This window comes from Rhinoraja longicauda, chromosome 13 (assembly GCF_053455715.1).
Source record: "Rhinoraja longicauda isolate Sanriku21f chromosome 13, sRhiLon1.1, whole genome shotgun sequence".
NCBI classification, from domain to species: Eukaryota; Metazoa; Chordata; class Chondrichthyes; order Rajiformes; family Arhynchobatidae; genus Rhinoraja; species Rhinoraja longicauda.
Genome location: NC_135965.1, coordinates 37,827,623 through 37,848,360, shown reverse-complemented (window position 1 = coordinate 37,848,360; position 20,738 = coordinate 37,827,623). Strand labels below are relative to the sequence as shown.

The following is a 20,738-nucleotide window of genomic DNA, read 5'->3' as shown; positions in this document are numbered from 1 at the left end:
GGATTGTTAAAAGAATTGAATTTTAAAGCAATAAAATGCAGGTGCCAAAGATTTATAATAAAACTAGAAGTGGATTGAAGCTTTCCACTTGTCAGCTGGCTTCTGTGGACAGAATTCATGTTTCAGGTCAAACACGTTGTAATTAGAACAAGGTGGACATGCTGAAATATTGAAAGCCCAAAAGTAGGCAGATTGGGGTCAACAGGGCAGCATGGTGGTGCAGCCATACAGTTGCTGCCTCACAGCGCCAGAGACACAGGTTCAATCCTGACTCAATTAGCTTTGATGTTAAAAGTTTAAAACCTGACACAATCAGACCACTTTCAAAATGAGATGAAAGAATAGCGTTCACTGGCAGGAAACAATTAAATAACAATACAGCAGCCACCTTAGAATTAACCAATATTTTAAGGTTAATATTCGCCACCTGCCAGTTTAGGAATTGATGGATCCAAAAAGTAATTCCCTTTTCAGGCCCCAGTTTCTCTGCTTCACCAAAGCTTCCCGGTCCGTATTTATAGGGAACAAAAAGCAAGGTCCCACAATTACTTTTTATTGCACAACATATATATGTGCATTGCAGAAAGGAATTTAATCATAAGCCCAGTTGCAGCTTTCTAAACAGATGGATGAAAAATAAGAAATACAGCTCAGTAGATCAGGCAGCATCAATGGAGAGAGAAACAGATAATAGACACAAAATACTGGAGTAACTCAGTGGGTCAGGCCGCATCTCTGGAGAACATGGATAGGTGATGTTTCGGGTCGAGACCCTTCTTCAGACTCATTCTAAATAAGTGTCTCGACCTGGGAAGTCGCCCATTCCTTTTCTCCAGAGATGCTGCCTGACTCGCTGAGTTACTCCAGCATTTTGTGTCTATTTTCGGCGTCAACCGGCATCTGCAGTTCCTTCCTACATGAGAGTGAAACAGAACTGATGTTTCAGGTCAATGACCTTTCAACACGACTTCCACCGGTTTCAATAAAGGGTGATTGACCAGAAAAGTTCATTTTGCTTCTCCCTCCACACATACCTCAGCCCGTTTCGTTTTTGCATCATATTTGCAGTCTTTGTGCTTTTCAGCTGGTAAATTGGAACTAAGCCCATCCCACATATATCCAATTAACACTCAGTGGCATCTAAATGTTTAAAATGATGTCAAGCAGCATACTTTAATCTAATTTATGCAAAATGTCCTTACTCTTGCATTTGTTGTAAACAGTGTCCCCTACTCATACAGCAACTGGCCTTCCTTAAACAGATGAGCCCTGCTTCGTTGCAGCTGGGAGTGGACTAATATGACCAGGTCCATGACCACTATGTAGAAACAAAGACCTGCAGATGCTGGTTGATACACAAAAGGACACAAAAGTGCTGGAGCAACTCTGGAGAACATGGAAAGGTGGCATTTCGGGTCGAGACCCCTCTTTAGACTTATTCCAAATAAGGGTCTCGTCCTGAAACACCACTATCCATGTTCTCTGGAGATGCTGTTTGACCTGCTGAGTTAAGCTAGCACCATGCCTGGTGAATCACTCTTTCAAAAGATAGATCTCTTTTAATATTTCACTCCCAGATCGTTGAGTGAGAAATGTTTCCTTCTCTCTACAATCGATCCTGCCCAATGGTGTCCATGGCCTCACCTTTAAGCCCAGTGGAATTCCTGTTTTTAGTTTTTAGTTTTAGAGATACAGCGCGGAAACAGGTCCTTCGGCCCACCGAGTCCGCACCAGCCAGCAATCCCTGCACACTAACACTATCCTACACAACTAGGGACAATTTACATTATACCAAGCCAATTTACCTACAAGCCTGTACACCTTTGGAGTGTGGGAGGAAATCGAAGATAGAGTCATAGATTGTGGAAACAGGTCCTTCGGTCCAACTTGCCCCCACCGGCCAACATGTCCCAGCTACACTAGTCCCACCTGCCTGTGCTTGGTCCATATCCCTCCAAACCAGTCCTATCCATGTACCTGTCTAACTGTTTCTTAAACATTGGGATAGAACCAGCCTCTACTACCTCATCTGGCAGCTTGTTCCATACACCCACCACCCTTTGTGTGAAAAAGTTACCCCTCAGATTCCCACTAAATCTTTTCCCCTGCAACTTGAACCTATGTATAACAGGTATAACAGAGCTTTATTTGTCGTTCGGTACCGAAGTACCGAACGAAACTACATAGCAGTCATAGAAAAAAAAAGAACACAAGACACATAACCCCAACACAAACGTCCATCACAGTGACTCCAAACACCCCCTCACTGTGATGGAGGCAACAAAACTTCCACTCTCTTCCCCACGCCCACGGACAGACAGCTCGTCCCCGACCGACCCGCACAGTCCCCGCACCGGGCGCTGAAACGTCTCGCGGCCGAACCGGGCGATGAAAGGCCCGCGACCAAGCCCTGCGCAGCTAAGTCCCGTGGTCGAGCCACACCGGGCGATGTCAAGTCCGCAGCCGAGCTGCACCAGCGATGAAAAGCCCCGCAGCCAAGCTGCACCGGGCACTGTTAAGTCCAGCGGCCAAGCCGCACCAGCGGTGAAAAGTCCCGCAGCCGAGCTGCACCGGGCGATGTTAAGTCCAGCGGCCAAGCCGCACCGGGATGTAAAGTCCAGCGGCCAAGCCGCACCAGCGATGAAAAGCCCCGCAGCCGAGCTGCACCGGGCACTGTTAAGTCCAGCGGCCAAGCCGCACTGGGATGTAAAGTCCAGCGGCCAAGCCGCACCGGGATGTAAAGTCCAGCGGCCAAGCCGCACCGGGTGATGTAAAGTCCAGCGGCCGAGCCGCAGCGGGCGATGTTAGGCCCCGCAGCCGAGCCACACCCCGCGCCGTGAGGAAGAGAAAAGTTGCCCCCCCCCCCCCCCACACCCACCCACCCACACCACCACCCCCTCCCACACATACACAACCAAAAAAATATATATAAAAACCATCCCAACTGTCTGGTTCTCGATTCCCCTACTCTGGGCAAGAGATTCCGTGCATCTACCCAATCTATTCCTCTCATGATTTTATACACCTCTGTAAGATCACACCTCGTCCTCCTGCGCTCCAAGGAATAGAGACCCAAATTTTGGAGACTCAAGGAACCGAAATCTTGAGCAAAACTCAGTTCTTGAGGAACTCAACAGGACAGGCAGCATCTGTGGAGGGAATGGACAGGCGACGTTTCAGGTTGTGAGGCCTCTTCAGGATGCTATCGGAAATAATGTGTCAGAGACACATTCCGGTCATTCCTTTATTTCCCTGCTCCCATCCAGCAGAAGGTACAAAAGCTTGAAAGCGTGTACAAAAAGACTCAGAAACAGCTTCTTCCCTTCTGTTATCAGGTTTCTGAATGGTCCTTACATAAGCTAGGTCAGCGTCCAATTCACCTCTACCTCATTGCGGACATTGGACTTTGTCTATGGAACTGATGCGCTACATTGCTGAGAACTACAACGATCAGCCAAAACATTATGGCCACTGACAGGTGAAGTGAATAACATTGATTATCTTGTTACAATGGCACCTGTCAAAGGGTGGGATATATTAGGCAGCAAGTGAACAGTCAGTTCTTGAAGTTGATGTGTTGGATGCAGGAGAAATGGGCAGGAGTAAAGACCTGAGCGACCTTGACAAGAGCCAAATTGTTGCGGCCAAATTGTGGGTCAGAGCATCTCTGAAATGGCAAGGCTTGTGGGATGCTCCCGGTCAGTAGTGGTGAGTACCTACTGACAGTGGTCCGAGGAGGGACAAACCACAAACCGGCGACAGGGTGTTGGGCGCCCAAGGCTCATCGATGTGCGAGGGCAACGAAGGCTATCCCGTCTGATCCAAATCAGAGGCCTACTGTGGCACAAGTCACAGAAAATTTTAATGGTGGTCACGGGAGGAATGTGTCACAATACACAGCGCATCTCACCCTGCTGCGCATGGGGCTGCACACGGAGGACCAACAGCATATTAGGCAGGTGGTCATAATGTTTTGGTTGATCGGTGTATATCTCTATATGCACTCTATCTACGTCTTCCACTTTGCTCTAGCTATTTGACTTGAGTTTGACTTGATTGTAGTAGATCTGATCTGTTTGGATGGCATGCAAAACAAAGCTTTTCACCGTATCTCAGTTCAAATCTCAGTTCAAATAACAAACCTAAACCTAAACCTAGATGCAGAGGATGGTGGGGGGAACAGCGGTGAGTATATCAGAGAATGATGTGATCTAGGAAGGGTTCCGAACAAAAAAAACTTTGCCTTCCCATTCCCTGCACAGATACATCCTGACCAAAGACTCCAAAGACGTACAGGTATGTAGGTTAATTAGCTGGGTAAATGTAAAAATTGTCCCTAGTGTGTGTAGGATAGTGTTAATGTACGGGGATCGCTGGGCGGCACGGACTTGGTGGGCCGAAAAGGCCTGTTTCCGGCTGTATATATATGATATGATATGATATGACCCGCTGATTTCCTCCGGCACTTTGTCTTTGTACATTAGCTTTTACTTTTTACCACATGCAGTGATTGTTGACACTAACATTATGTTGATGTGATTATTGCAAGGTTGTATCTTTATGCATGAATAAATCACAAGTTTTGGTATAATGCCTCAGTCCAGGCAATTATGATCAATGATCCTGATTTAAACATAAACATTACCAGCCATTGTCCATAATACTTACATGCACAGAAATAGAGCACACCATAGGAATTTATTTTTCTCTCTTTTGGGCAAATATTTGGTTACAAATCCGTTCCATCTGCTCCAAATCTAAGACTGCCTATGATTTAAATACCAACTGTACTTACTTTCCTTTTGAAACCCACATAATCACAGGGAGAATGTACAATCTCCATACAAACAGCACCCGTAGTCAGGATCAAACCCAGGTCTCTGGCGCTGTAAGGCAGCAGCTCTACCACTGTGCCTCCCAGATCACGCCATTATCATGAGTCTCGGGTCCACTTAACAGTTCTTATGATAATCCAATTTGCTTCAAATTAGCCACTGAACGGTTAAATACCTTTTCTCTCTTTCCAATCTCCAGGTGCTTCTTCGGATACCATTGACTTGCTCCCAGCACCGTATGGTTTATCAAACTGGACTTCGAGTCTTCTGATGGACAATGAACATGACAGTGACTTGATCTTCAAATTCGACGGCAAACATGCTGCAAAGATTCCAGACGGGGTGATGTCCAAAAATCTCACTGATCAGTTTACCATCACCACCTGGATGAGGCACGGACCCAGCTCTGGAATGAGAGCAGAGAAGGAAACCATTCTCTGCAATTCAGATAAAACAGGTGGAATGTGTGTGATTTAACTAAATTGTGTTGCCAGTTGTTGCCTACACCAATGTAACATTTCAATAGTAGAGGCAATGGCTGGTCAGATTAATCCTGAACTTATCTAAAACCTATTTATTTGCAAATGTAAATTACCTGAAGTTTGGGTTCTGAACCTGTATTGGAGAAACATAGAAACATAGAAAATAGGTGCAGGAGTAGGCCATTCGGCCCTTCGAGCCTGCACCGCCATTCAATATGATCATGGCTGATCATCCAACTCGGTATCCTGTACCTGCCTTCTCTCCATACCCCCTGATCCCTTTAGCCACAAGGGCCACATCTAACTCCCTCTTAAATATAGCCCATGAACTGGCCTCAACTACCTTCTGTGCAGAGAATTCCACAGATTCACCACTCTGTGTGAAAAAAAACTTTCTCATCTCGGTCCTAAAAGACTTCCCCCTTATTCTTAAACTGTGACCCCTTGTTCTGGATTTACCCAACATCAGGAACAATCTTCCTGCAACTCGCCTGTCCAACCCCTTAAGAATTTTGTAAGTTTCTATAAGATTCCCCCTCAATCTTCTAAATTCCAGCGAGTACAAGCCGAGTCTATCCAGTCTTTCTTCTGCCATCCCAGGAATCAATCTGGTGAACCTTCTCTGTACTCCCTCTATGGCACAATGTGGCACAATGGCAGAATTGCTGCCTGACAGCACTAGAGACCCGGGTTTGATCCTGAGTACGAGTGCTGTCTGTAGGAAGTTTGTACATTCTCCCCGTGACCAGCATGGGTTTTCTACGGTTGCTCCGGTTTTGTTCCACACTCCAAAGACGTGCGGATTTGTCGGTTAATTGGCTTCGGTAAAATTGTAAATTGTCCCCAGTGTGTAGGATAGTGTTAGTGTGCGGGGAATCGCAGGTGCGTGCGGACTCGGTGGGCTGAATGGCCTGTGTCCACGCTGCACCTCTAAACTAAACTAAACACAACCTTCTGTCTTTTCGTCTCTGGCCTTTCTCCAACCATCTGCATATCACAAAACTTTCCTCACCTGTAGAAACCTATTACCTGCCAGGCTTTGTCCTGCCCTTCCTCTCTTCCAGCCTACTTCGCCCCCCCTATTGCATTTCTTTTTTTGTGTACCACTTGAACACCTCTTGCATGGTCTCCCCTTGACACGTATTTTTGAAAAGCGGTGCAGTTGCTGCCTTACAGCGCCAGAGACCCATGTTCGATCCTGTCAGCGGGTGCTGGCTGTACGGAGTTTGTGGGTTTTCTCCGGTTTCCTCACACTCTCTGAAGACATGCAGGTTTGTAGGTTAATTGGTTTTGGTGTAATTTTAGATTGTCCCTAATGTGTAGGCTAGCGTTCGGGTGATCGCTGGTCAGCAAGGACTCAGTGGGCCGAGGGGCCTGTTTCCGCGCTGTATCTCTAATGTTAAAAGTCTACTGGCTGATTGTATTTGCACAGGATATATGCAGAGCAAATATATCCTCAAACTGCTGTAAAGCTTCATATTGTGAAATAAATGTTGGTCAGCTGCTATCCACAGTGTGGATAATTCAACCTTATTGTAAATTGAATAGTGCAACTCCACAGAGATGCTTGCAGCTCAGTTGCTGGCAGTAATTACGTGGCTCAGTGTTTAATTTTTACACAGCAGCAACTGTTACATTGTGTACTTAATGCAAATTACTGTTGATTCAATGCAAATAAATTTGGTTGGCATCATCGTATGTAAAATCTCGAGGCCCAAAGAAATTGAAAGCAAACTCCACAAAATTTTACGAGACACATGTCTGGGGAACATGGATAGGTAATGTTTCAGCTCGGGACGATTCAGTCTGAAGAAGGGTCCCAACCAGAAACATCACCCTGTTCACCAGAGATGCTGCCTTACACGCTGAGTTACTCCAGCACTTTGTGATATTTTTTTTGTTGTAAACCAGTTCCTTGAATCTGCACAAAATGTTCATTTTTCTGTTCAGCTGTTTTTATCAGCCCACTGGACCAAAATAAACAGCCAGCATTACAATACTCTGTCCAAAAGTCCCCTTTCTGCCTCATGCGAAGCATGGATTTTACACAATTCATGTTGTGATCAAGCTAAACTTATGCCTTTCCCTTTAATCAGTTTTTAATAAACAGCCCACTGCCATGTATTTGATCAAATATGATTCTTAGTTTCATTTAGTTTAATAGATACAGCCCTGTCAGCTCACCGAGCCCGCGCCGACCAGCAATCCACTTACACTATCTTACACACTGGGGACAATTTACAATCTTTACCGAAGCCAATTAACCTACAAACCCGTATGTCTTTAGAATGTGGAGGGAAATCGGAGCACCCGGTGAAAACTCACGCGGTCACAGGGAGAACGTACACACTCCATACAGAAAGCAGCCATAGTCAGGATCGAACCTGGGCCTCTGGCACTGTAAGGCAGCAACTCTACAGCTGCGCCACTGAGCTGCCCTCAAATCCTGCCTTTCATTTTCCCACGTCACAAAGAAGGAAGGACTTGCCCTCACTATAATGTTGATGTGATTAATATTTGTGATATTTTGGTTGCATTTGCTTCAATACCTCTCCACAGTGCAGAGTCCTGAATGTGCTCTCAGAAAGAGCCCACATATTGCACCTGCCAGTCTCATACCTCATCAAAATACAGTTGTATGCATACTTGTAATAAAGACTGAAAATGCAGGGGTTACTCAGCAAGCCAGGCAGTATCTGCAGAGATTCACACAGTTACTATTGCAGGATGATGGTCTCTCATTGGGGCAGTGATGGTAAATCATTGAACTGAGACTTTTGGTTGGATTCTGGGGACATTTGGTTCTGTTTCACTCCTTGTGCTCCTTCTCCACACAGTTCCCAAGACCACATTTACATTCGGAACAAGCTAGGAACGAATGTACATTCATTCATCATCCATGGACATTAGGAACAAGCTGGTCCTCACAGTGCAGTTGGCCGGCAGTTCCCTGTGGAACCACTAGCTCGCAGGCAGCATGGTTCATCCTGTTAACTCTGTTTCCCTCTACACAGAAACAGACAGACATGCTGAGTGTCTCCAGCATTTTCTGGTCCAATACCAATTGGTCTGTTTTTAGAGGCACAATAAGAAATTTAGCAGGGCAGGATTCCTATTAACCAATTCTACTTGTGCCTTCAGAAATGAATCGCCACCATTACGCACTGTACGTCCACAACTGCCGGCTGGTCTTCTTGCTCCGTCGGGATTTTGACCAAGTTGACACCTTCCGTCCGGCTGAATTTCATTGGAAACTGGAGCAGGTGGGTCAAACTTTGGGTCATTCATTAGCGAAGCACAAATTAAGATGGACTAAATGAATATTATAGATTGATATACTTTGATTTAAAATTTTTTTTAGAATTGACCACTGTTGTTGGGAAAAGTGTATGTGTGTTTGTGTTTTGGATATGTGCATGAATCTGCATTTTGTGTGGTGGGGCAATGTGTGTACAGTCTATATATATATATATATATATATATATATATATATATATATATATATATATACATACATATTTATAAATATAAGTTCTGCCATATTTCCTGAAAGGATTCTGTTGCCTCAGTAATCATGCCTCCATCTGTTATTTTTAAACGGTATATTTGTGCAAAATTGTACAGCAGTAAAGTGCATGTTGGCTCAGTGCTGCCCTTTGACCTGGTGATGTCTACTTTGTCCCATTCCCTGCTCTTTCCCCAATCCCAATTCAAAATTTCCCATTTCAAGTATTTATCTAAATCTATTCAAAAAATTGCCACATTATTCCATTGGTAATTGTTTGATAACAATGTGCAAAGATTGAAAATTGAATTGCTTCAGGAAAAAGACATGGTGTTGTAAATAGGACAAGATTATGTTATTGTTCTATTCATTTGGGCACTCTGATTGAGATCATTTTGCAACTACTAAAATAACTGCTTTATGTGCACGTTTTAGTTTACTCATTTTCCGTTTTGGTATGTGCTGTGCCTCAGGCTGGGTTTGCACTCTGAACAGAATTGTTACTCTAAATTCATGAGCTTTTAAATAAAGCTAATGTCATTGTTTTTCAGTGATAATCTGTACTTCATCTGGCGATCAATATTTTGAATGCGCGCTAGTTTGTTTCCATGGTTTTATTTGAATGAAAATGATAGACTGGTGCCCCACCAGACGCTGGAGTCATTTCCCACACAAAGTGCCTGAAGCGTACACAAAATATTCTCTTGTAATGCTTTGTATAGTGTGCCATTTTCCAAACCTCCAATAAATAGATGCAACGGTCACAGTTGGGCAGGGCCGTTTTTACAGCATGATGGGCCCCCGGGCAAAGCAGTGTACTAGGGCCCCTACCGTTACTCTCCCCCACCCCCCTTTCCCTACCAGCCCCCCCCTGTCGTGCCGGCGAAAAGCACTTACCGAAAAGCACTTAGCGATGGACTTAGGGTGCTACATTGTTGTGAAAAGCACTTACAGATCGCTGTGAGAAGCACTTAGGGACTGAAAATGTTGCGAAAAAAGCATTTATTGAACCTACATTTTTAAAGTAGTATTTATTTATTGCAAGTCACTTAACATACACAGATCAGCATGGGGCCCCTATGCTCGTGGGGCCCCGGGCAAGTGCCCATCAGGCCCATGCGTTAAGACGGCCCTGCAGTTGGGAATAGGGAAGGGTGAAGGAGAGAGGATTAGCAGCTGTTGGTGTGGGTCAGTGTTTCTCGATTGTCCATTTAGAATCTTTGAACTAGGCACTTCCGAGAGTGATGAACCCTTGCTTTCTGACGTGAACTGCAAGTCAGTCATGCGTGGGATGGTGTCATTTATCATTGACAGTGGTTTTTTTTGGAATATAGCAGAGGACTTTGACCCTGAAGCCACGATCGTTTTGCTTTCTGTGGACACCTTTAGTTTAGTTTAGTTTAGTGATACAGCGCAGAAACACACCCTTCGGCCCACCGAGTCCGCACCAACCAGCGATCCCCGCACATTAACACTACCCGACACACACTATGGACAATTTACGCTTGTACCAAGCCAATTAACACTCCAAACCCTGCACGTATTTGGAATGTGGGAGGAACGCGGTCCAGTCCAGTCGCCGTCGTGGTAGCTCTGCGGGAACTGTGCGTTTTAAACTGGTATGTTTACTTTAAAATTATCCCTAAGTGCTCTAGCGTGTGCTAGCACTTAGCATTAACCAATGTACGACCGGGAAACGCTCGTAAAATTAAACTCGAGCGCTACCGGAGCACTATTAAACAGAAAACTACTCACCGATATACCGATAGAGATCATCAAAGGAGCGCACCGCGGCAGCAGCAGTGGGAGCGCAGGTCAGTGGGAAAGTCGGAAAAAACACCGTGGGAAGCGAGGGGGATTCGGAACAGGCTGAGAACCCAAGCCTTACGTCCACCTCTGCCCAGCATACTTCTGGCCAACGTCCAGTCCCTGGAGAACAAGCTGGATGACCTGAGGGCAAGGATCAGATTCCAGAGGGACATAAAGAACTGTAACATCCTTTGTCTGACTGAAACATGGCTGACCCCGCTGGTGCCTGACCAGGTGATCTGCCCATCCGAGTCCTTCACTGTTTTCCGGGCGGACAGAACGGAAGAATCCGGGAAATCCAAGGGCGGAGGAGTCTGCTTCTTGACCAATAATAACTGGTGCAATCCTGGAAATATTAAGACGCTTTCTCGTTCCTGCTCGCCGGACCTGGAACATCTAACTATCTCATGCCGACCATTCTACCTACCCCGGGAGTTCAGCTCGGTGATCATCACAGCCGTCTATATCCCACCGCATGCGGACACCGACGTGGCACTGTCCACCCTACACGATGTGTTGCGTCAACACCAAAACAAGAACCCTGATGCGGCTGTGCTGGTGGCTGGAGACTTCAATAGGGGAAATCTCAAAAAGGTCATGCCCAACTTCTACCAACACATCACGTGTGTCACCAGGGGGGAAAGAACTTTGGACCGCTGCTACACGCCATTCAGGAAAGGCTACAAGGCCGTTTCTCTCCCTCCTTTTAGGAAATCTGACCACGCTGCCATTTTCCTGCTGCCGGAGTACAAACAACGGATAGTACGGGAAGCGACAGTGACGAGGGACGTAAAGCGGTGGGCTGACCATTCAGAGGCCATGCTGCAGGATGTACTGAGCGAAGTCGACTGGAACATGTTCCAAGCAAGTTCCAGAGATGTAAATGAGTTTGCGGAAGCGGTTACGGACTTCATTGCCACAATAGCCGATACCATCATCCCCATGGTAAGGGTCAGTATCTTCCCTAACCAAAAACCCTGGGTGGACAGGTCTATTCGCGTGGCCTTGAATGCTCGCACCGCTGCTTACAACTCCGGTCTGGCATCCGGCCACATGGACGACTACAAGGGAGAGTCCTACCGACTGCGAAGGGCAGTGAAGGATGCAAAAAGGAGGTATCGGGACAAGATGGAGTCACAGATGGAGCAGCAGGACACCAGGCGCCTTTGGCAGGGGCTACGGACTATAACTAGCTACAGGTCCAGCACCCCCTCAACCGGAAGTGCCGGCTCCTCCTTAGCTGATGACCTGAACTCTTTTTATGCACGGTTTGAGACGGGTAACACCACCAGCTCGCCGTCTAAAAACAGCACCGAAGGGGCGCTGGTTAGCGAGGCTGGAGGGGGATCCACCGCCGGGGATGTGCACACATTCTCGGTGTCCGAGCATGAGGTGAGGTGAGGTGGGCTCTGACGCGTGTGAACACGAGGAAAGCTGGAGGCCCAGATGGTATATCTGGGCGAGTAACTAAAGTCTTGTGCTACTCAGCTTGCTCCAGTGCTCACCACAATATTCAACCTCTCCTTGGCAAAGTCCGTGGTCCCTGCATGCTTCAAAAGATCCATCATTGTACCGGTGCCAAAGAATGCCTCTCCAGCGTGTTTAAATGACTACCGACCGGTGGCCCTCACCTCGGTTGTCATGAAATGCTTTGTGAGGCTAGTCAAGAAGCACATCTGCGCCCTCCTTCCTTGCAACATGAACCCACTACAGTTCGCATACCGTCCGAACAGGTCCACGGATGATGCGGTCTCCCAGGTTCTACACACCGCTCTCTCTCATCTGGACAGCCAGGGGGGCTATGTGAGGATGCTGTTCATTGACTTTAGTTCAGCATTCAACACAATAGTCCTCAGCAGACTGGTTGAGAAGCTGCTGGAACTGGGGCTTAGCACCCCTCTGTGTGCCTGGGTCCTGGACTTTCTCACTGCCAGGCCCCAAGTGGTCAGGATGGGGGAACACACATCTAGCTCCCTCACCCTGAACATAGGATCCCCCCAGGGCTGCGTCCTTAGCCCCCTACTGTACTCCCTGTACACACATGACTGTGGGGCCAGGTTCAGCTCAAACTCCATCATCAAGTTTGCTGATGACACTGTGGTGGTGGGCCTGATCTCCAACAACGATGAGAAGGCCTACCGGGAGGAGGTGGCTGATCTGGCACTCTGGTGTCAGGACAATAGCCTCCTCTTGAATGTCACTAAAACAAAGGAGCTGATTGTGGACTTCAGAAGGGCTAAACATCCAAGGACGTACACGCCACTGGAGATAAATGGGTCTATTGTGGCTAGGGTGAGCAGTTTTAAATACTTGGGAGTCCGCATCGCAGAGGATCTGACGTGGGCAACGCACATTGCCGCACTGGTGGGTAAGGCTAAGCAGCGCCTTTACCACCTTAGACAACTGAGGAAATTCAGAGTGTCTCTGAGGATCCTTCATTGCTTCTACTCTGGGGCTGTAGAGAGCATCCTGTCCGGCAACATTACAGTCTGGTTTGGGAACAGCTCTGCCCAGGACAGGATGGCCCTGCAGAGAGTAGTGCGTTCGGCAGAACGCACCATGGGAACTACACTCGTCCCCCTGCAGGACCTATACATCAGGAGGTGCAGATCCAGAGCAAGCAAGATCATGAGGGACCCCTGCCACCCCAGTAACGGACTGTTCCAGCTGCTACGATCAGGCAAACGCCTCCGCTGTCACGCTGTGAAAACGGAGAGGATGAGACGGAGCTTCTTCCCACAGGCCATCAGGACTGTCAACTTTTATAACCCCAGAGACTAAATTTTTGTCGACACTAATAGTAACTTATTAACTTTATTTATATGCTGTAACTGTAATTCTTTTTGTGCACAACCCGCAGGCATTGCCACTTTCATTTCACTGCACATCGTGTATGTGTATGTGACAAATAAACTTGACTTGAACCAAAGATCTCAGAGAAAACCCACGCTGGTCACGGGGAGAGCGTACAATCTCCGTACAGACAGCGCCTGTGGTCGGGATTGAACCTGGGTCCCCAGCGCTTCAACCGCTGTTTGGCAGATACTCTACGGCTGTGTCATTGTGCCGCCCTTTTTAAAACCTACGTTTTAAATCCAAAGTACGGATGACTCTTGTGAAGTGTTCAATACCATACTTTGATCCTGTGGATTCCTATCCCTCACCTGCAATTCCCCCCTCCCCCCTCCTTCACCATCCCAACCCTCTATCCTCCAGAACAAGGTTCCTAACACTCTAATTCCCCAATCTTCCAAGCACCCCCAACCAACCCCAGGCTTTGCTCACCAGCACGCTCTCTTCTGTTCCCTTCCTCTACTTTGAAGCAGCATAATTTTCCCCTGACTTTATTCTCGCAACCAATGGATTTCATCTTAACAAAGGAAAGAATGCTAGTGACATGAAAATCGTCTTCAATTTCTCATTATATGCCTATAAACTGTTGAGCTAAGAATTCTGTATATCAGACTTAAGTCAAAGGCAATACAGCACAAATGATGTAGATTACTCTGGCTGCAGATTCCCTGTCATTTGTCGTGGGGTGGGACACAACACACCAAGGCTAGAATAATGGAGAAACTATGCCGTGAGAAATAATTCAGTTTCCGGTCGAGAACTTGAGCAAGCTGATTAGATAGTCGTCAGGAAGGCAAAAAGCGATTAGCATTATCAAATCTTTCACTGTGGTTTTTGCCATCTTTAGTTTAGTTTAGACAAACTGCGTGGAAAGAGGCCCATCGGCCCACCGAGTCCATACTGACTGTTGGTACAGTCAATGGTACACTTGTTCTATCCTGCACTCAAGGAACAATTAACAGAAGCCAATTAATCTACAAACATGCACGTCTTTGGAATGTGGGAGTAAACCGGAGCACCCGGAGAAAACCCATGCAGACACAGGGAGAACGTACAAACTCTGTACAGACAGCATCCGTAGTTAGGTTCGAAACTGGGTCTCTGTCAGTACAAGGCAGCAGCTCTGCCATTGCGACACTGTGCCGCACTCAGTGGGAAGGGGGAGAGAGAAATTATTTCTCAGAAACAGAAGCACTAACCTTGTACCGCCGAGAGTTGCAGTCAAAGGCAGCATTGTTCCAAACAGCATTGCAAAATAAGCAAAGTTCCCTTGGGATGCAGGCACGTGTGCAAGGATATAATTGAATCCAGATGCAATGATCCCCTCTGCTACATAACCAGCTGGCTTTTATTTGGACTGACTGTCACATGAAGCAGGCTCACTTGGGTGAGGTCCCAGGGAGATCCAACAGTCAGTTGGCCATTTATCTCCCTGTCTTCGGGAGAGTAGGGAAATAAATTGTTGGTCATAGCAAGAAACAAAGGTTAGAATGATAATCATTCATTTTCACTCTGTGAAAGCTGATTTTAGACTTTAAACTTTAGAGACGCGGTGTGGAAATAGGCCCTTTGGCCCACCAAGTCTGTGCAATCCCCCATACACCTTTAATCAATTATTTACAAGAATAATATGCACAATACAAAACAATACCAACAAACACACCACCATCGCACAAAGTAAAAATATTCTTAAATATCAAATATACTGAAAATTAAACAACTCTCTTACACTCCTTGTCAAGGATGCATTCACCCCCCGCGGTGCCCAGCGGTCCCGGAAATCCCTCAGGGCACCCGTGGACAGCGCCTAGTCCCTCTCTAGTACCATCCGGGCGTGGATGTAACCCCGGAAAAGGGGCAGGCAGCCGGCTCGGGCAGAGCCCGTTTCTGCCTGGCGCTGTGACTCGCGGATGGCCAGCTTGGCCAGACCCAGGAGCAGCCCAACCAGGACATCCTCAGCTCCAGCCTCCCCCCTACACACAGGGTGTCCAAAGATGAGGATGGTGGGTGAGAAGTGCAGCCAGAAGGCAAGGATCTGCCCCTTTAGGTATTGGAACAGGGGCTGCAACCTCACACACTCCGGGTATAGGTGGAACACAGACTCACACACTCCATATAAACGTGGTACACAGACTCACACACTCCATATACACGTGGTACACAGACTCACACACTCCGGGTATAGGTGGTACACAGACTAGTCCAGCCCGCACAGTGGCAGGCGGCTGGCGAGCTTGCGAACCGGGAGAGAAACAGGTTGCAGGGGACTCCTCAGTGCAGTACCCTCCAGTCCAGGTCCCCGATGTAGAGGGGGAGAATCCCTACGTAGAGGGACTCCCACTGGGATGGGACTATTAAATTGATGCCACACTTGCATGTTACACATACTACCTCCCTGAAACCTTGCCTTTCTCCAGATTGAGCATATTTGAGAATGAAGTTGAACCTGGGAACATGGGCATGGACTCTCTGCCGACCATTGCTATTGAGGGCGTGCAGCGTAGGTTCACTAGGTTGATTCCCGGAATGGCGGGACTGTCGTATGTTGAAAGGCTGGAGCAATTAGGCTTGTATACACTGGAATTTAGAAGGATGAGGGGGGATCTTATTGAAACATATAAGATAATTAGGGGATTGGACACATTAGAGGCAGGAAACATGTTCCCAATGTTGGGGGAGTCCAGAACAAGGGACCACAGTTTAAGAATAAGGGGAAGGCCATTTAGAACGGAGATGAGGAAGAACTTTTTCAGTCAGAGAGTGGTGAAGGTGTGGAATTCTCTGCCTCAGAAGGCAGTGGAGGCCAGTTCGTTGGATGCTTTCAAGAGAGAGCTGGATAGAGCTCTTAAGGATAGCGGAGTGAGGGGGTATGGGGAGAAGGCAGGAACGGGGTACTGATTGAGAGTGATCAGCCATGATCGCATTGAATGGCGGTGCTGGCTCGAAGGGCTGAATGGCCTACTCCTGCACCTATTGTCTATTGTCTATTGTCTATTGACCAATGATTCTCTGTACACTAGTTCTATCCTACACATTAGGGACAATTTACTGAGACCAATTAACCTACCAACTTGCATGTCTTTGGAATGTGGCAGGAAACTGGAGCATTCGTAAAAAAAAACACTTGTTCATAGAGAGAACGTACAAGCTCTGTACAGACCCCATAGTTGGGATCAATCTAGGGCGTCTGCCGCTGTAAGGCAGCAGCTTTACCATCGTGCCGCTCTAGAGAAGAGGCGGGTGACAATTGGAGCTCATTGGCGACAGCAGGAATCCATCAAAGAGCCAGGAGAAGGGTCACCCACTGGAGGATTGTAGCAGAGTTGGGGGTGGGGTATTGGGCAGCTGGATTAGGCAATCAGCGTTACTGGAGGAACAGGGTCTTCAGGTTATGCAGTCATGGGGTTGAAGCTAGGACATATCAGAAGGAGACTTTTTTGAGGAGTGTGTTTTGCACTGGATGAAAGAGGGTGAGTCTTTTACCCAGAGTGGAGTAATCAAGAACCAGAGGACAGGGATTAAAGGCGAGAGCGGAAAGGTTTAATAGGAACCTGACTTTTTGTTGTAGATATCTGGAATGAACTGCCAGAGGAGGTAGTTGAGGCAGGTACTTTAACAACATTTAAAAGACATTTGGACAGGTATGTGGAAGGTTTAGAGAGATACATGGGGGAAATGCGGACAGGTGGGACAAGTGTGGATGGGCCATCTTGGTTGGCATGGACAGGTTTGAGCTGAAGGATCTCTTTTCCTGCTCTAAGACTCTATAACATCTATCAAGTGTATGCTTCTAAAGTACAAGACTGACTTCAGCTGGTATTTCCTCGGTCCATTTATTAGCTGGGGTGAGGAGTGCAGGAAAAAAATGAGTTCAAGTGTCAGCCTTTGATGTATGGACCATGGTTTTAAGCAAACACATTACATGATGAAAAATAGAAAACCACATTTTTCTAAAAAAGTAGTTTGTAATGAAATTTCTGTATTAATTATACCGAGAAGATTACATCGCAATTTCTGAACTGCCCCAAAGTTCTCTAAAAGATATACATGTGGCCTGTAAATTGAGATGCATTGGATCCCCTGTGTAACATTTTCCTTTTGATCATAATATTAACAGATAATTCATGGAAAAATACTTGCTTATGAGCAATTTAAATTTATGCTTCAGCTCCCGAAAAAAATCCAATCTGCCAAAACTTAATTAACAACAAATCAGTGCAATACTTGAAGGCAAATGAAACTTCTTAGTTAAAAATTTTTAATTGTGTTCTAATCCTTTCTTCCAAAAAAATTGCTTTCACTTTTAATCTCATAGTTGGAGCATTTTTCCAAATTTCCATTTGAGTGATTGATGCCTTCTTAAAAAAAAAATCTCCATTTAAAAATGTGTAAAAAGGAACTGTAGCAGCTGGTTTACATCATGATGGAGGGTCTTAATTAGTACGGGTGTCAGGGGTTATGGGGAGAAGGCAGGTGAATGGAGTTAGGAGGGAAAGATAGGTCAGCCATGGTTGAATGGTGGATGGGCCGAATGGCCTAATCCTGCACCTAGCACATAAATTTATGAACTTACTAGACCAAGTGGACCCGTTGGGCCCAAACCTCACCTGCATTGGTGCAGAACCCTCCCCTCTCCCCTCTCCCCTCTCCCCCTTCCCCCCTCCCCCTTCCCCCCTCCCCCTCCACCCTCCCCCTCCACCCTCCCCCTCCCCTCCTCCCCCTTCCTCCACCCCCCCTTCTCCTCCCTTCCCCTTCCCCTCCCCCCCACTCCACCCCCCTCAACCCCCCTTATCCTCCCTCATTCCCCCTCCCTCTCTAGGAGATAGATTTTAAACTTTAAAATGTGAATAACTTTAAAAATATAACACCGATTTAAGTGAAAGTTCTTCCATTAGCACCAAAGGGACGACGGTGAGTAAGGTGGGATTAAAACTGTCGCGCTATCGCGTACCGTTTTGGCTGTAGTTCAGGAACAAACAAACCAATAAGAGTTTTAGTATGTAGATATCCCAAAATGCCACCTATTCCTTTTCTCCAGAGATGCTCCCTGACCCACTGAGTTCCTCCAGCATTTTGTGTCTTTCCCCATTCAAATAGTGCCACGTAGTGTCCATTTTGTTGGATGAAGGAGCGAGCGATGATTAATTATTCAGATCTCTGATAATTGTTGGACTAACACAGCGGTGGCGTTTACATCAGAATCCCGAGTGTGATGTTGTGGGATTTATTTATTTTTTTGCACGATGATAAATGGATCAATCTCGGCCCGTCATAAACTGTTTCCCCCACTGGAGCAAGATCCAGATAAACCAAACTGTCTTTGAATCCAGGACATAATTAGTCAGGTGCAGCTGAGTGGATTAAACCATGGAGCTGATCCAGTAGGCGAGCTCTGCGCATGTAAACAACTGCTGAATCTGGCAGATGTAAGGCAAAGGCAAACCACTGCTTCTTTAGTATCTGTCCTAAAAAAAAAAGCTAGCATCTTAAACTAATAAACAATCACGCTTAATTAACTTCCCGAAAAAAATCTATTACCGCAGCATAAAACAAATGAGTTTGAATTCGCAGAAATTTAACAGAAACCGTGGCTGGTACCCATGCAAAACAATGCAATTAAAGATAATTGCAGAGATTTTTTTTTTTACGCTAAAAAATAAACTTTATTCAGAATTTTAAAAATATGTACAAAACGAGGAATAAGTCGGGTGGAGATACAGAGTCCCTTGCCCAGATTCGGGGAATCGAGAACTAGAGAGCATAGGTTTAAGGTGAAGGAGGAAAGATTTTATAGGAATCTGAGGGGTAACTATTTCATGCAAAGGGTGGTGGGTGTATGGAATGAGTTGCTGGAGAAGATAGTTGAGGCAGGGACTATCTCAATGTTTAAGAAGCAATTAGACAGGGACATGGGTAGGACAGGTTTAGAGGGATATGGGCCAAACACAGGCAAGTGCGACTAGTGTAAATGGGACATGCTTATTGGTGTGGGCAAGATGTGCCGAAGGACCTGTTTCCACGCTGTATGACTCGATGATTCTAAAAAATTCTTCTGACATTTTTAGAGGCCATATACACATTCATTAGGGTCATATTTGACAGTGTTTACAGAAATATCCTTAAAACCGGCACCTTTGACATTTGTGTATTCAAGAGAGAGTTATATATAACTCTTAGGGTTAATGGAATCAAGGGATATGGGGAGAAAGCAGGAACGGGGTACTGATTTTGGATGATCAGTCATGATCATATTGAATGGCAGTGCTGGCTTGAAGGGCCAAATGGCCTCCTCCTGCACCTATTTTCTATGTTTCTATGTGGCCACCTGGGGTGATATCCCTTCCCTCATTTGAGGGGCGTTTCCACCACAGCCTCACCCCTAATGTCCATTAGAAGATTTGATTATAGTGTGAAGTATATACTACTAGAGAGGTGCCTTACCTCCCTCTCTCTCTTTCCCTCCATGTAAGCTTTTCTCTTTAAATGATTATGTAAATGACACGCAAAGAGAAACTATCTTTCGGGAACCGTGTGTAAATAATCTTGGGAATAATTAATGGAGGGCTTCAATTCATTGCAGTTTTGTGAGCTGCATATTGGAAATAGCAAGGCTTATTCCAACACGCCGAATTAAACTTGATTGAGAATCATTAAATTTAATGAAAGATTTTTATCTATGGCATGTCAAGTACATCTGAAACAATAAGATCTCATTAGTAAAAAGAAAACAGAATGTAAAAGTGCTTTATGCTGATAAGCTAGCTTCTTGACAAGGAGATAACACTGTCTTCCTCTGATCTCACTGCATAATTTTAAATATAAATAGCAATACAACATCAATGAGTACATCATGAAGAAATCTATTACCCGAATTTAGCAAAAAAGTAGTAATGGGTTAATTTGGTGGAATTGTAAAGTGGTTATTACGCAGACACACTAATCTTACCGTTAATTCCAGTCTTACTACTTGATATATGCAGGATACATTTTAAGTGTTAAAATGGTTCTAGTATAAAAATAATTTTAACCTCGAAATCTGCCCACTTTTCCAAATAAGACTTTAAGAATTTCAGTACCTGAGGCTGCTGACTCAAACTGCATCTGACGTTGATCTCATTTAATGTTTAATGGGTTTATTACAGAAAGACAATTTTCCTCGAACATTTTGTATTGTTGGATCAACAGAAGTGCCGTGTTAATGTTAACGCAAGCAACAAAAACAATGTGTTTATTTCTATGCTGCCTGTAATGAAG

General features: G+C 45.9%; 1 protein-coding gene across 1 annotated transcript in view; it reads left to right on the top strand.

The window, feature by feature from the left end:
- The window catches only part of clstn2a (calsyntenin 2a), a 413,239-nt gene that overhangs the window by 332,369 nt on the left and 60,132 nt on the right, over window positions 1-20,738 (top strand). The window contains exons 8-9 of the mRNA XM_078410820.1: window positions 5,035-5,292; window positions 8,459-8,580. Of these exons, the coding sequence (XP_078266946.1) occupies window positions 5,035-5,292; window positions 8,459-8,580 (380 nt within the window). The remainder of the gene's footprint in view (window positions 1-5,034; window positions 5,293-8,458; window positions 8,581-20,738) is intronic.